Source organism: Rhineura floridana, chromosome 4, assembly GCF_030035675.1.
Source record: "Rhineura floridana isolate rRhiFlo1 chromosome 4, rRhiFlo1.hap2, whole genome shotgun sequence".
Lineage (NCBI taxonomy): Eukaryota > Metazoa > Chordata > Lepidosauria > Squamata > Rhineuridae > Rhineura > Rhineura floridana.
The window spans coordinates 176,639,048-176,652,423 of record NC_084483.1 but is presented as its reverse complement, the minus strand read 5'-3'; the positions used below and the strand labels follow the sequence as shown (position 1 = coordinate 176,652,423).

The following is a 13,376-nucleotide window of genomic DNA, read 5'->3' as shown; positions in this document are numbered from 1 at the left end:
TGGATCTGGCCAGTGGGCTGGGTCCTTATCTACCCCACCCTCTCTGGGTCAAATCTGACAGGTGAGGCAGGGCTTCCCATGGCTGATCAACTGATTGTCAAGGGTTGCAAAGGGCTATGCATAGTGCTGTGCAAGCCTTGTCACTCAGCTCATCGTTACATGTGATGTGAGGTGCGCAGGGGTTTTGCAAGCGCTGACAATCAGCTGGTTGTTGCTTGTGAAGCACTTTGCACAGTGTTTTGCAGGTGCTGCTGATCACCTGGTAGGTGATACATGCAGACACCCTTTGACCCAACTGCATCTTTACCTGCCCCACACCAGACATCATATATAATGTGGGCGTAACTTGTTCTAAACAACCTTGCAAGCCGAATGAGGAGGACTAGCAGGGCTAATTAGAGCCATGTGCTGTAGGTTCCCCACTGCTGGTGCAGCCAGTCCCAGTGAGTCTTCCTGTCAGTGCCAATCACCTGAAAAGGATCAGGATTTCCTGCCACAATAACCCTTTCAGCAGTGAAGGGAGTATTAGGCCTGCTCCATCACCCAAAGGATCCTGGGGTATGGGGGAACTGGACTCTGAGGATGCATATCCTCTAGTGTTTATCGTTTGAACTCCAAAGCCTTTCCTGTAGTATAGAGGGTCTAGTCCATCTCCATTACTGAAAGGGTCGTGATGGCTGGCCTAATGCTCCCTTCACAGCTGAAAGGATTGTTGTTGTGGGAACTCCTGATTGTTTCTTTGCAGCTGAAGGTGGAGGGCACATATGAGAGGGCACACATCCTTGAAGCCCAGTTCTCTTTTGCCCTTGGAATATTCTTCCAGCGGTAACAAGATAGCCTCCTTTCCCCCCTTAAATGACCATTCAAGGGCTTAACTAACGCCTGCACAGTTTTTTTAGTTCCCTTCTTGTTAATGTTTAAAAAGGCATTTAACTGCATATTCAGCTAACATTTCACCAAGTTTGGGACATTCACGGTAACATGCAGTTCCCCACATACTCAAAATAGTTTCTGAAATCTGCTATCTCCCTCCTCCCTCCCTGTCTTTTCCTTTTTTGCACATTAGGATGTTTTTCAAAATCAAAAGTCGCAATGCTCACATGAAAACACACCGGCAGCAGGAAGAGCAACAAAGGCAGAAAGCCCAAAAGGCTGCTGTTGCGGCTGAACTGGCGGCTACAATTGCAAGGACTACAAGGCCTGCTGGACATGACTTGATTCCACTGGATCATTTGGACTTAATAAAGCAGGTTGAACAGTCAGATGACCTCAGCAATGACGTTGCTCAGGAATTGGGAGAGGTCATTGACAGTTCTGAAGTGATAGACCCTGACCTCTTACTAGATGAAGAAGGCACAGAATTACTTCAGGATGACGTTGAGCTGTAGAAGTAAGAAGCCGTTGTGTTAAATTACAGCTGCCTATTGAAATTAGTTTCCTCTAACTGGGAGTGTCTGCTTCCCTTTTATTTTGAACTATCTGAATAATTGGGATTTTTTTTATTGGGGGTAGGGAGAGGGACATAAATCTGAGTTGTGTTCATTACATTTTTTTGTAGTAAGCTTACTTGATTTTGAAGTATGGAAAATGATTCATTTGTTCCCTTTTTTACATGTATTTTTGTCTAATACCATAGAAACTTCTAATTTCTGAGAAGTCCATGTTCTCTTACTATTTCCTTTCAGACATTTTCATGACAAGCCCCAGGTTCTTTAACTCCTCAGGGTTTTCCTTTTTTCATCCTGCCTTCCCTATATGAGTAATTATTTTTACATGGGTTTTATTTTGTGCCTTTAGTTCTGTCCTCAGACGTCTGAAACAACAAAGAATACTTTTGAAATGGCAAGATGAATGATGGTTGATCAATAACTGTCAGTGCAATAAACACAAGCTGAGCATGGGATGGATTGGTGGCATCTTAAAGCTTTGCTCTGGATTAAAAACATACTGCTGGATCAGCCATGGGGTGTTATGTCCTTTCTGCTGAAGGAAGTGCCCTGAGCCAATCAAGGAGCTGCAGCAAGTTCTTTCCCGTAGCACAAAGTTCTGTGCTGGATGGAGGCTTCCAGGGCATCTTCAGATTTTCCTCTTAACAAGATGTAGACTGACATTGTATTTGGGTATGCATACATGGATTGATTTGGTGGCCTATTCTGCTCTGCTTTGACCTGAAAGAAATGTGAGCATCCCTGAACCAAGCAAGAATAGCTTAATTAGCCCTGTATGAATGAGCTTTCGGTTTTGTCTTTTATAAGGCATTTTGTTTAGTTACAGTGGGTTCCACTCATGTTGTGCATTTCAGAGCTTCCAGTTTCAACAGAATTCACAAGGGATAGACTCAGTGAAATCAGAAGTTGAGTCTGCTGTGGACTGAAGAAAGTCTTTGGCCTTCACCTTAGAAGGAACTGCTGAAACCTTTCTCAAACTCCTCTGACTGGAGAATGCTGGGTTGGATACTTGGATTGGAAGTACATTAGTGATTAGAATGCACTAAAATACCTCCATTTGTAAAAGGATATCACATGGTTAAAAAAGTTTTGAAATTATGGTGGGATATATTTCTTTTAACTGTGCAGAAGCATTACTCTGCAGTGGTACATATCAAGACTTTTCAGATAGAAAGAATTGGAGGGAGACATCCACTTTTAGGTAAAACAATTTTTTAAAAAGTGATTCTTCCTAATTCTTAACAAGATAATCTTACACCATGTTTCTGAGTGTGCACTTTGTTTCTGATTATAAATGTTCTTTTATGTGGTTACTGTGTTCCTGTAGCTCCGAGTTTGGTGAGTGGATGGGCGTGCTTCGATATACACACAAAACTTGATGCTTCCCTGCTCACTGTTAGGAATTGGAGAAACACCACATACAAAATAGGGTAACCCCAACACATGCAGAACTCAGCTGGAAACACATAAGGGTTTTGATCATGGCCAGAATTTTAAAAACTGCCATTTATATATGTAAAAAAAATCAATAGCTTGGCTATTAATGTTAGCATATAAATGTATATTGAACATTGAGGTTTTTATGCCTGTCAATATACTCTATTAGGCCCATAGGTTTGCTCTTGGAAGCTATAAACCTCACCAAATATTTAGCAATTTTGGTCGGGGAGGGAAGTATGCAAATGCAATAAACAAATCTCTGGATGTAAATTCTTCTACATAAAAATAGCATAGTGAATTTTTATCAGGTTTCACTTCTGGTAGTAGTACTGGGATTCAGTTTTCTGAAAATATTCTCACTTCATTGTTATGAAAACTGCAAATCAAGCCTTAAAATCTCATCCAAATGAAATAATTCTGTTCCTGGTCCTCCACTTCCCTGATTTTGCTGTTTTTTTCCCCCAATACACATGTGCTAAAGAAATAGGGGTTTGAAAATGTATCCCCTTTTCCTTCCCCCATGTGCTGTAGCCCCCTGGATGCTACTGGACTACAACTCCCATCATACCTGATGGTTGGCCATACTGGCTGGGGCTGATGGGATTTGGTAGTCCAACAAGACCTGGAAGACCATAGTTTTCTAATTCTTGTTCTAGTAAAGCTGCATTACACACCATACCTTTAAAACACATTTCTCTTCCCACCCCCATGCAAAGAATCCTATAGGTTACCCCTCACAGAGCTGCAGTTTTCAGGATTGTTGGGGGTGGGATGTGCTTTAGTAAGCATGTTCAGCTTTGGAATAACTCAGCTAGGCAGCTGGCAGCTGTTTCCTTTCCAGAGTTAACAGTGGGATCATTCTCCTGACATGGTCTTCTTTTGCTTCACAACTATTGTTTATAAATGTTGCAAAGTAGGTGCACATATTATGTAAATGTATAAAGTTACATTATCCTGTGTTTGCACAGACATGAATATTTTCCTAAGAACCCTGTAATAGTGTTAGAAAAGTTAATAGTATTAGAGAAATAAAGATGTTTCTATCAAAGCCAACCATACATGGCCAAAGTCTGGAGTTTCCACTCAGGTTCAAACACTGTGTCAGTCATAGATGACACTGGTCAGATGTGACTCTTGGGTGTCACAAAATTAGATGACGATTAACCATCAGAGTCAGTTTAGACAACTGAAATTGTCTCTACTTGGCACAATCCCCCAAGCATTTTCTACAGCAAGAAAAAAGTAAAATCTGACACAGTGTATTCCCAGTTACAGCCAAGGCTTTTCTTTTCTGCAGTAAGATTCTATTGTCAGGAGTTTTTTTTTTTTAAAGCATAGCAAAAGGGAAAGAAGCACACTTCTTTTTAAAAAATCGCCTGAATTTTTTGTTGCTGGTACAGCAAATAACACTACCTGGTTTGCTGGGCATGTTATTTGCCTCACCAAGGAGATTAATTTTGTTGTTGTTATATAGGCTGATATCTGATCAGATCACAATTTGTTTCAGCCATTGTCCGTAAAAAATGCTGTTGCAGTAAAGATAGCATAAAGTAAAAATCCAGAGTAACATCGTAAAACAAAATGTATCCTGCTTACAGACAACTAATCACGTGATCCATCCAGATATGTCAACATTTGCAGCTGGCAAGGCATATATAGCCACAGTTCCACTGACCACTTTCTTGTTTGTTATTAAAAAATTACAATTTCTGCTGATTTTACCAGTAGACACACTCCTTCAGTAGTAGGCACAGGAATCTATTCTTGGATTTCTTTGATCAAAGAACAAATGAAATAGTGTGCAGTATCTTCCATTGCTTCCTCATCACAAATACAGTATCTTAAATTATGTCATATCATGATATTGCCAGGCTAACACAGTACAGAACATCACCTGAAATGTTATCAATGTAAATGTTTTCCTGTAGTGCAAATCTAGACCGATCAGTTAAAAAAAATTCCACGATGCAATTTAATCATTCCATACAAGGGAGCAGATTAGCCATTAAAGAATGATCACACAAGTGAAGATTTATTACACCCTCTTAGAATTCTAGTTTAGCAGCCGACACAGAATCTAAAAATCTGCAGAAAAGCCATATAACAGGACCAGCTGAGCTATTCTTTGAAACCAATTGGACAGTCTTAGGCAATCAAATTGCAAGTATTTGTGACAATAAATCTTTGGAGGCCTATTATGACATAAGCATGATTTCTAACCAATAATTAAAGCGAGGAGGCTAGTGTGTATAATATACAACAGTAGATCCTTCCAAAACTGATTCATAGTTTACATTTGAGTACATGATATGGCAGATCTTCTGTTACACCAGCAAGCCTGTGTAACAAGCTTCTGTTCTAAAGCCTTGTTAAAACATGAAAGTTTAGAGTAACATAGGTTCTTGTCCCCTGAGAGAGTGATCTCTAGTGTGAAATTGCAGTGCATTGGCTGTTCCTTCAGATTTATAACTGCAAAGCTGTCATTTAGTAGCATCCTTGCATTACTCTGAAAGGTGTTACAGGAAAAATTACTATCCTGTAAAAATATTATGGAGAAAATGACATGGCTTAAAATAACCAAAGAGAATCTCAAAATAATCCCTGGAAGAAATATTGATGTGTGTGCAACTTTTTATGTAGATTCTGTATTTCTAAAACGTTGCAGTGATAAATATTATCTAAATATGGTTTAAATTTTGCCAGAAAACTTGATCTTTTATTTTTCCTTTTGTTAATGGTTCATGTTTATTACAGTACAGTTCCAGTAGTGAATTAGATGAAAATTGTACATAACAAAAGAAAAAAATCTATTTTATGGAGAAATCTTATTTTCAGACATATTTAACTGCTGTTATATTGTTACAGAAAAGCTGTAAATAATTTCAGAGTTGCAGTGTAGTGTAAAAAATGTTCTTTGGAGATAAAGTAATAAACATTTTAATGTAGTTCTTTTTATTTTTTAAAAAAATAAAACTTTGCCTGTTATGGCTTAATTGCACCTGAATTGCATGTGGTTTAACTTCAGGGTGTAATACTATTCAGGTTTGCACTAAAATGCTTAATTTCATAATATATGATATGGTGGTTTTTCTTTTCTTTCCCCTTTGGTTTTTTTTTGGGGGGGGCATGCATCCTAGCTGGTACATAACTAAGAGCACTATGTATAGAAATATTTCAGCTTTTTCTTAAATTGACAGATAATTCTGTTTGTAAAATCAAAGAAGTTCTATGTAACGGTCTGCCAAAAGAACAGTATTTTATACTTTTGATAAGATGTTCTTCGCTGATTTTTTTCTGTTCATGTGACAAAAAAAATCTTTTAAATAAATTAATCTTCATTTAACATATGTTGCTTTTTCAGTTAGGGTGATCTGATTGGCCCTAACTATTGTGATTAGAGTGTGTAGTGCATATTAATTTAGAAGAAGGCAAATACATATTGTATTCTGCTGAATCAATCCACTGCATATACAGTTACATGTCTAGTTAATGCTGGCACAAGTAATGCTTCATTTTGATCCTTGAGTGTTGGTGAATTGATGGGAAAGGGGCGTTCAAAAGCCATTTCGTAAGTGTATAGAATCTACAACTAATACTTATAGGATTGCAACCTCTGTATGGTGTAGCTATATCTACAAGTGTCTGCATTCAACTGAGCAGTCAGAGGGAGTGGGGAAAGACTGAGGAGGTGACTGAGGTGTCCATTTATTTACTAGATTTACTTTTGCTATAAGCTGAGATAATTTTGTGGAAGCAATATTTTTTTACTAAAAGAAACTTCTAGCAGTTCATATGCTCCTGACATTTTGCTGCCTCAAAGGATGAAATGATGCCCCCCATTCCACATGGAAAATGCAGCGGTGCAACTGCTCATTGTGGCAGGACATCACCAACATGTCACCCCGCTTCTGAAAGAATTGCACTGGCTGCCCATTAGCTACCAGGCTAAGTTCAAGGTTCTGGTTTTGGTGTATAAAGCCCTATACAGCTTGGGACCAGGATATAGGAAAGATCCTCTTGTCCCTTGTATACCCAGTTGATCACTGCGTTCTGCAGATGAGGACATCCTGCAGATACCATCTCATCGGGAGGTCCATTCCACACAACTTAGGAATCAGGCCTTTAGTGTTATGGCACCTACCCTTTGGAATTCCTTCTCCTTAAATATTAAACAGGTTGTGTTTCTGTTGCCTTTTTGGCACCTTCTGAAGACCTTTCTCTTCAACAAACCTTTTAAGTAGAGACATCATGACAGTCCGCATATGTGTTGGAACTTTTTAAGGTGTTTTAAAAGTTTTTTTAAAAAATCATTTAAAACATTTTTAACGTTTTGTAGAAGTTTTTAGTGTTTTGTCATTGTTTGCTGCCCTGGGTGCCTTCCAGGAGGAAGGGCAAGATATAAATTTAGTTAATAATAATAGCCAACCAGAATGCTGGTAGAAAATTTATTCACTGCTGGCAACAGAACAGTGTCATTCCATCACACCTGAGATCCACAAACTAGCTTAATGTATTTGCCTTCAGCTGGCGGAGTAGGACCCACAACTGGGTCATATTCTAACGTGGGTCGCAATAGCGGCATTACTACCATACAAATACATGGTAAGGGTTTTTTTTAAATGGGTCCCCGACTGCATGTTTGGGTTAAAGGTAGGTTTGGGTCTGAAACTATTGAAGACCGCTGGCTTCGGGGGATGCAAGGCAGACTAGCTGGGGGGGGGATTGTGGTGGTTGGGCCTTGTGCTTAATGGTAGGATAGGCCCTGCATATGTAAGTGAGAGAAAAAAGGAGTGCGCATAACTTCCATACTAGCATTTTAACAATTTCTGAAGGAGTAGCCATGTTGTTCTTTTACAGCAAAAGCAATAGAGTCTTGTGGGAATACTAAAGGTTGACACTTTTTCATGATAGAACTTTTGTGAACTACAGCCCACTTCATCAGATGCATGACGGTCATAATAACCGTTGGACTCAGCTCAGATTAAAAAAAAGGTAAAGGTGTCCCTGCACTTATAGTGCGAGTCGTTTCCGACTCTTAGGGCGACATCTTGTGACGTTTACTAGGCAGACCCAGAGCTTGGAAGATTACTTTTAAAAAGTAATAAATTACAGTTACAATTACTTGGCCCAAAAAGTAGTAATTACCGTTACAATTGCTCTGAAAGTAACTGATTACTTTACTTTTTCTCAAAAGTAATCACTACAATTACATTTCAGTTACTTTTTAAAAAAACTCCTACAAGGTGCTGGCCTTGGCTGCTGCACATCTAAGAAGCCTAAAACAATATTAAAAATAAACACACACACACGGGGTAGTAGAATAAAAAAAATTATCCATAAGATTGACATAATGGCATAACAGAATCTCACATCCCCCCAAGCAATGAAGATACCCCAACTCTTGAAATCAAATTTTACACTTGAAATGCTTTTATAATATGTTTCTGTTATGTCTCAAAAGAACAAGATGCTCAAAGAGCATGTCAGACAAGGAATGTCTTTTTACAGTCATTACGTTGCCACCAGTACTGAACAGGCGTTCTACTGCGGCGCTTGAAGGCATGCCTGTGTTGTGCTGCAAAAAACACCGCAGCACACGTGGAAAGCCATGGAGTGATGTCACTTCCCTGCTGGGAGACCTCAGGTACCTCACCAGTTCCTCCTCAGCAGTGTCCACTGCTGACTTCTTGCCCTGGGGCAGAAAGTTAAAGAAGTCATCTGCTAAGTCATCTCCTTCCTGGTCTTTATCTGAAGACTGATCACTGTCCTCATTAAGCACACCCATCTTTATTTCGGCTTTCAGCAAGGCTTCCATTGTGTATCTAAGAAAGAGAGAGGATACGTTAACACATATATGTTAGGAAACCATCATCTGCTCTTCATTTCCTGATGCTTGTCATGTCCCCTGGTTCAGGGTCCAGCCTGAGCCTGTGGATGATGACATGGAAGGTAGGAAGGTGACCAAGTCACCACACTCATGGGGCAGCACAGCAGACCCTTAAGGATTACCTGCAGCAACCCAAGGTTGTGATGAGGAGCCCCAGGAAGAAAAGGACCAGCCCCTGCCTACCACCTTAAGCCCTCTGATGCCTCCCTTGAGACAACATTTCCCTTGGAGTAATCCACCCAAAGGGCTTCCCTAATGTTCTTACTTGTTGGTATGGGTGGTGGCCTGACACGATTCCAGCCGATCTAGTTTGAAGCGAGGGTGTACGCAGGCTGCCAGAAGAAGCAGATCCCTGCCAGATCCCCACCTCTCAAGGGTTGTCTGCTGCTGCTTCAGCATTTTGGGAGGAGGGGTGTCATGCATTGGTTTAGGAAGGCAACGTCTCCTTGCCTTTATTGCTTCTTCAATTGCTCTCAGCTTCTCAGGGTGTGCCCTCTGAGGAAGAAGAACAAAGCAGGAATCCAAGAAAAAATGGAAGAGGAACTTCACAATTTAAACATAAATAGACAATGGACACTCTTTGAGGACCAGCATGACAAAGGCTTACCTCAAAATGTTTCTTCACATTGGATGAGGAGGAAACAGCTGATCTCAGATTTTTGATCCTTGGAAGGCAGTAATTGCATCGTACAACATTTTTCCCACTCTGGCTCACAAATGTACAAGCTTTCTCAAAGCCAAACCATGGTACTTGCTGTTCTGCAGATGTGGCTGTGGGCAACTGGCACTGCTTCATGCCCTCCTCCTCCTCGTGCACAGGGCCTCCTTTCTGAACCTCACTTTCTAGTTTTGCCTCCTCAGGATCAACAAGCTGTGACTCAAGTGGCCGCACTAACTGACTGCTGCTCTCAGCAGCAAAACCTGCAACAGGCGTCTCTGTAATAAACAAGAGATAATGCTCCTATGTGGGTGAACTTCAGCTGTGATGTGCCCCCATCTCTTCCCCATGCTGCAAGATGCCCCAGTCAGAGTGGAAGTAAGCAGGTCGATAGCACAATTAAAAGAGATCCTATTTGCATCATTTTTGCTCACTAAATAACCCTGCCTGGGCCAGTCTAACCTACTATCTCACAGGGTTGTTGTGAGAACAAAATGAGACTAGGGTTCAAATCCCTACATAGCCATGAAGCTCACTGAGTGACCTTGGGCCAGTCACTGCCTCTCAGCCTCATGAAAACCCTATTCATAGGGTCACCATAAGTTGGAATCAACTTGAAGGCGGTACATATATTTTTTATTTTGAATATGATTATGATAATAAATATGCAGCATTTCAAATTCATTCTGTATGAGAAGCATTCCATGCCAAGCTTGGAAAACCAAGGATGAGGTATAAAATGTAGACAAAAATACTTTTGACAAAATGCCGTTTATATTTTATATATATGAGCCTGGGTAGGGAACATTTAATCTAGCCTACTTGCTTTCAGCAAGAAGGGTTAAGTGCCTTCAGGCTAGGGCAGTCACCAGAAGGCCACAGCAGAGACAAAGGAGCCTAGTGTTGTGGAGATGTTAGATGGGAGCTTTGGGGAGTAAAGATGGAGGCTCCTGAAGGCTGCGATTCTAAACACACTTACTAAGGGATTAAGCCCCATAGAACTCAACAGGACTGACTTCTAAGTAGATATAGTTTGGACTGTGCTGTTGGTAAACCTTGACTAGGGTTCTTCTGCAAAGACATCCATATCCAAGCAGGGTTGGCAACCCCCTGCCTGGAATACCCTGCCCTTATCTTTTAATGTGGCTGCTCCAAATGTTTTTACAGATTTGACCCTTTACTTCAGAAAGAGGTCTGAAAAATGAGTAAGAGTAAGAAGTATCTTTTAAAATTGTTCTTTTCAATTCACTCTTGAATGAACATCGTACCTAGGGCAGATCCACACCATTCCTTTAAAGCACATTCAACACCCATTTGAAGCACATGAATCCCACCACAGAATCATGGGAACTGCAGTTTGTTAAGAGCGGTGAGAACTATAACTGTGAGGGGGAAATGACACTTCCCAGAATTCTTTAGGGAAAGTCATGCGCTTTAAATGCGAGTTGGATGTGCTTTACACATACTGTGTGAATCCACTTAATAAATTTTGCCTGCATGTAAATTGTTTTAATTAATTTTTCAAAATGAAAATAAGCTATAAAGTGTAGTGGGTGACCATGGGCTACTCACCATTTCTCAGCCTATCTGCCCCTCAGGATGAAAACAATGGAGAACCATGACTACCCCAAGGCATACTTAAAATGTAAAGGAAGTATTGTACAACCATAGTATGCAATTGGATACTTATAGGGACACAGCATGACAAAACTGGGTGGAAGTAAAAGTTCTACACTTAGGAAAAAGAAACCAAATGCACAGTTATAAGATGGGGGATACTTGGCTCAGCAGTACGACATGCAAGAAGGATCTTGGAATTGTTGTTGATCACAAGCTGAATATGAGCCAACAGTGTGATGTGGCTGCAAAAAAGGCAAATGCTATATCAGGCTGCATTAACAGAAGTATAGTTTCTAAATCATGTGAAGTATTAGTTCCCCTCTATTCAGCACTGGTTAGGCCTCATCTTGAGTGCTGTGTCCAGTTCTGGTCTCTGCACTTCAAGAAGGATGCAGACAAACTGGAACAGGTTCAAAAGAGGGCAACAAGGATGATCAGGGGACTGGAAACAACGCCCTATGAGGAGAGACTGAAGGAACTGGTCATATTTAACCTGGAGAAGAGAAGACTGAAGGGAGATATGATAGCACTCTTCAAGTACTTGAAAGGTTGCCACACAGAGGAGGGCCGGGATCTCTTCTCGATGATCCCAGAGTGCAGGACACAGAATAATGGGCTCAAGTTGCAAGAAGCCAGATTTCGACTGGACATCAGGAAAAGCTTCCTAACTGTTAGAGCCATACAACAATGGAACTAATTACTAGAGAGGTAGTGGGCTCTCCGACACTGGAGGCATTCAAGAGGCAGCTGGACAGCCATCTGTCGGGAATGCTTTGATTTGGATTCCTGCATTGAGCAGGGGGTTGGACTTGATGGCCTTATAGGCCCCTTCCAACTCTACTATTCTATGATTCTATGAAAATATTTATATAAGCATGACTATCAGATATGTTTATTTATATAACCTGTAAAAATATTTATAGTGCAATCCTATGTTTGTTTACTCAGAAGCAAGTCCCAATGTATTCAATGGGGCTTACTCAACCAGGGAAAACTGCAGCCTCAAGTGATAAGGAACTTGTTCTTTTAACAAGTCCTTTAAGTTGAGAGCTTATCCCAGTCTGCATCTGTGTTGAAATTGCTTTTTAATATGTTTTTACACTTTTTCTTAAAAAAAATGTTTTTAAAGCTTTTAAAAATGTTTTTAAAGATGTTTTGTTTTAATATATTTTAAAGTCTGTTTTTATGATTTTTAAAGTGTTTTTAGTGCTTTTGTTTGCTGCCCTGGGCTCCTACTGGGAGGAAGGGTGGGATATAAATAAAATAATAAAAACAAATAAACTTCATTTTTTTAAAAAATGAGTATTAGTTTCCTAGATAATAAAAACTGTGATAAACCCTGCCTAATTTCTTTAAAAATAGGGTAGGAGGAAGAGAGATTTACAACACAAACACAAGTCTGCACTTTACTCACAATCATGAAAGGGCCGGGTTGCAGCCAGAGCTTTGAAAAGTTACTTTAAACTGAGACTTCCGGGAAGGGTGACTTCGCTTGTGCCTGCTTTTGATACGGGCTCCCGCCTCACAAGAAGCTTATTCAGATATAAATCAGTCAGAACATTCTTTTTGACTGATAAAATTTCTCCCGGGCAGGGAGAAACGTAGAGATCAACCTCAAAAGCCTGTTTTTGTTGGGAGGACTGGATTTCATTAATTTATGAGAGAAGGTTCAGCCAGCAATGCCTGACGGACTTCCGAACAAGCTCTATCTGATAATGCAACACATTTATCTTTTCTTCAAAGAGAAAACGTACTAACAGGCAAGCACCCTTCTTTCTATTTTTTTTTTTACTTGGTTTAAATTGTTGCAGCAAAAAGAGATTTGTCAAATCCATCAGCTTTAAAGAACTTCTGGGTGAGCTATAACTCTTCTCTGTTATTCACGAAATTAATAGCTTATCTCTGTTTCTATTGCAAAAAGCTGTCCTGGAAGTGCATTCTAAAGATATAAACAGAAGAGGGATTTCTATTCCGAGGAGAAAAAAATAAAAAAATATGAACTTTGGAACATTATATTGTCTGGGACTATTCTCTTTTTGGTCTATTTTATTTTGACGGATCTGCTTCTTCACGACGCCACTTACTGTTTTGATGCCGGGAACTAAATTTGTTTTGTATTCTTGAACATAGAGAGATAAGGCAGGCTGATCTGTTTATACTGTGATGTCATCAACCCTGGAATATTAACCCAATTGTTGCTGAAATAAGAAGTGGTTCTTCTTTATTTTTGTTTTGTTTTCGTGGTTTTAAGAATGGCAATCAAGAAAGTGGCTGAGAATCTGGAAGTAATTATGTTTCAGAAAATAATGGATGAGATTGAGAT

At 40.0% G+C, this 13,376-nt stretch overlaps 2 protein-coding genes across 12 annotated transcripts in view; one reads left to right on the top strand and one right to left on the bottom strand.

Annotated features, from left to right (window-relative positions):
• Positions 1 to 6,181, top strand: part of TRERF1 (transcriptional regulating factor 1) — a 93,453-nt gene extending 87,272 nt beyond the window's left edge. For 5 of the 9 annotated variants that reach the window (XM_061625325.1, XM_061625323.1, XM_061625324.1 and 2 more), the window contains one exon: positions 1,067 to 6,180. In XM_061625325.1, the coding sequence (XP_061481309.1) occupies positions 1,067 to 1,388 (322 nt within the window). In that variant the 3' untranslated portion in view covers positions 1,389 to 6,180. Of the gene's footprint in view, positions 1 to 1,066 lie in introns of all 9 variants that reach the window. The other 4 variants (XM_061625328.1, XM_061625326.1, XM_061625321.1 and 1 more) reach the window with 3 other exon arrangements.
• The window catches only part of LOC133383847 (uncharacterized), a 14,873-nt gene continuing 6,124 nt past the window's right edge, over positions 4,628 to 13,376 (bottom strand). For all 3 annotated transcript variants that reach the window (XM_061625329.1, XM_061625330.1, XM_061625331.1), the window contains exons 3-5: positions 9,383 to 9,711; positions 9,041 to 9,270; positions 4,628 to 8,710 (exon numbers count right to left, since the gene is read on the bottom strand). In XM_061625329.1, the coding sequence (XP_061481313.1) occupies positions 8,320 to 8,710; positions 9,041 to 9,270; positions 9,383 to 9,711 (950 nt within the window). In that variant the 3' untranslated portion in view covers positions 4,628 to 8,319. The remainder of the gene's footprint in view (positions 8,711 to 9,040; positions 9,271 to 9,382; positions 9,712 to 13,376) is intronic.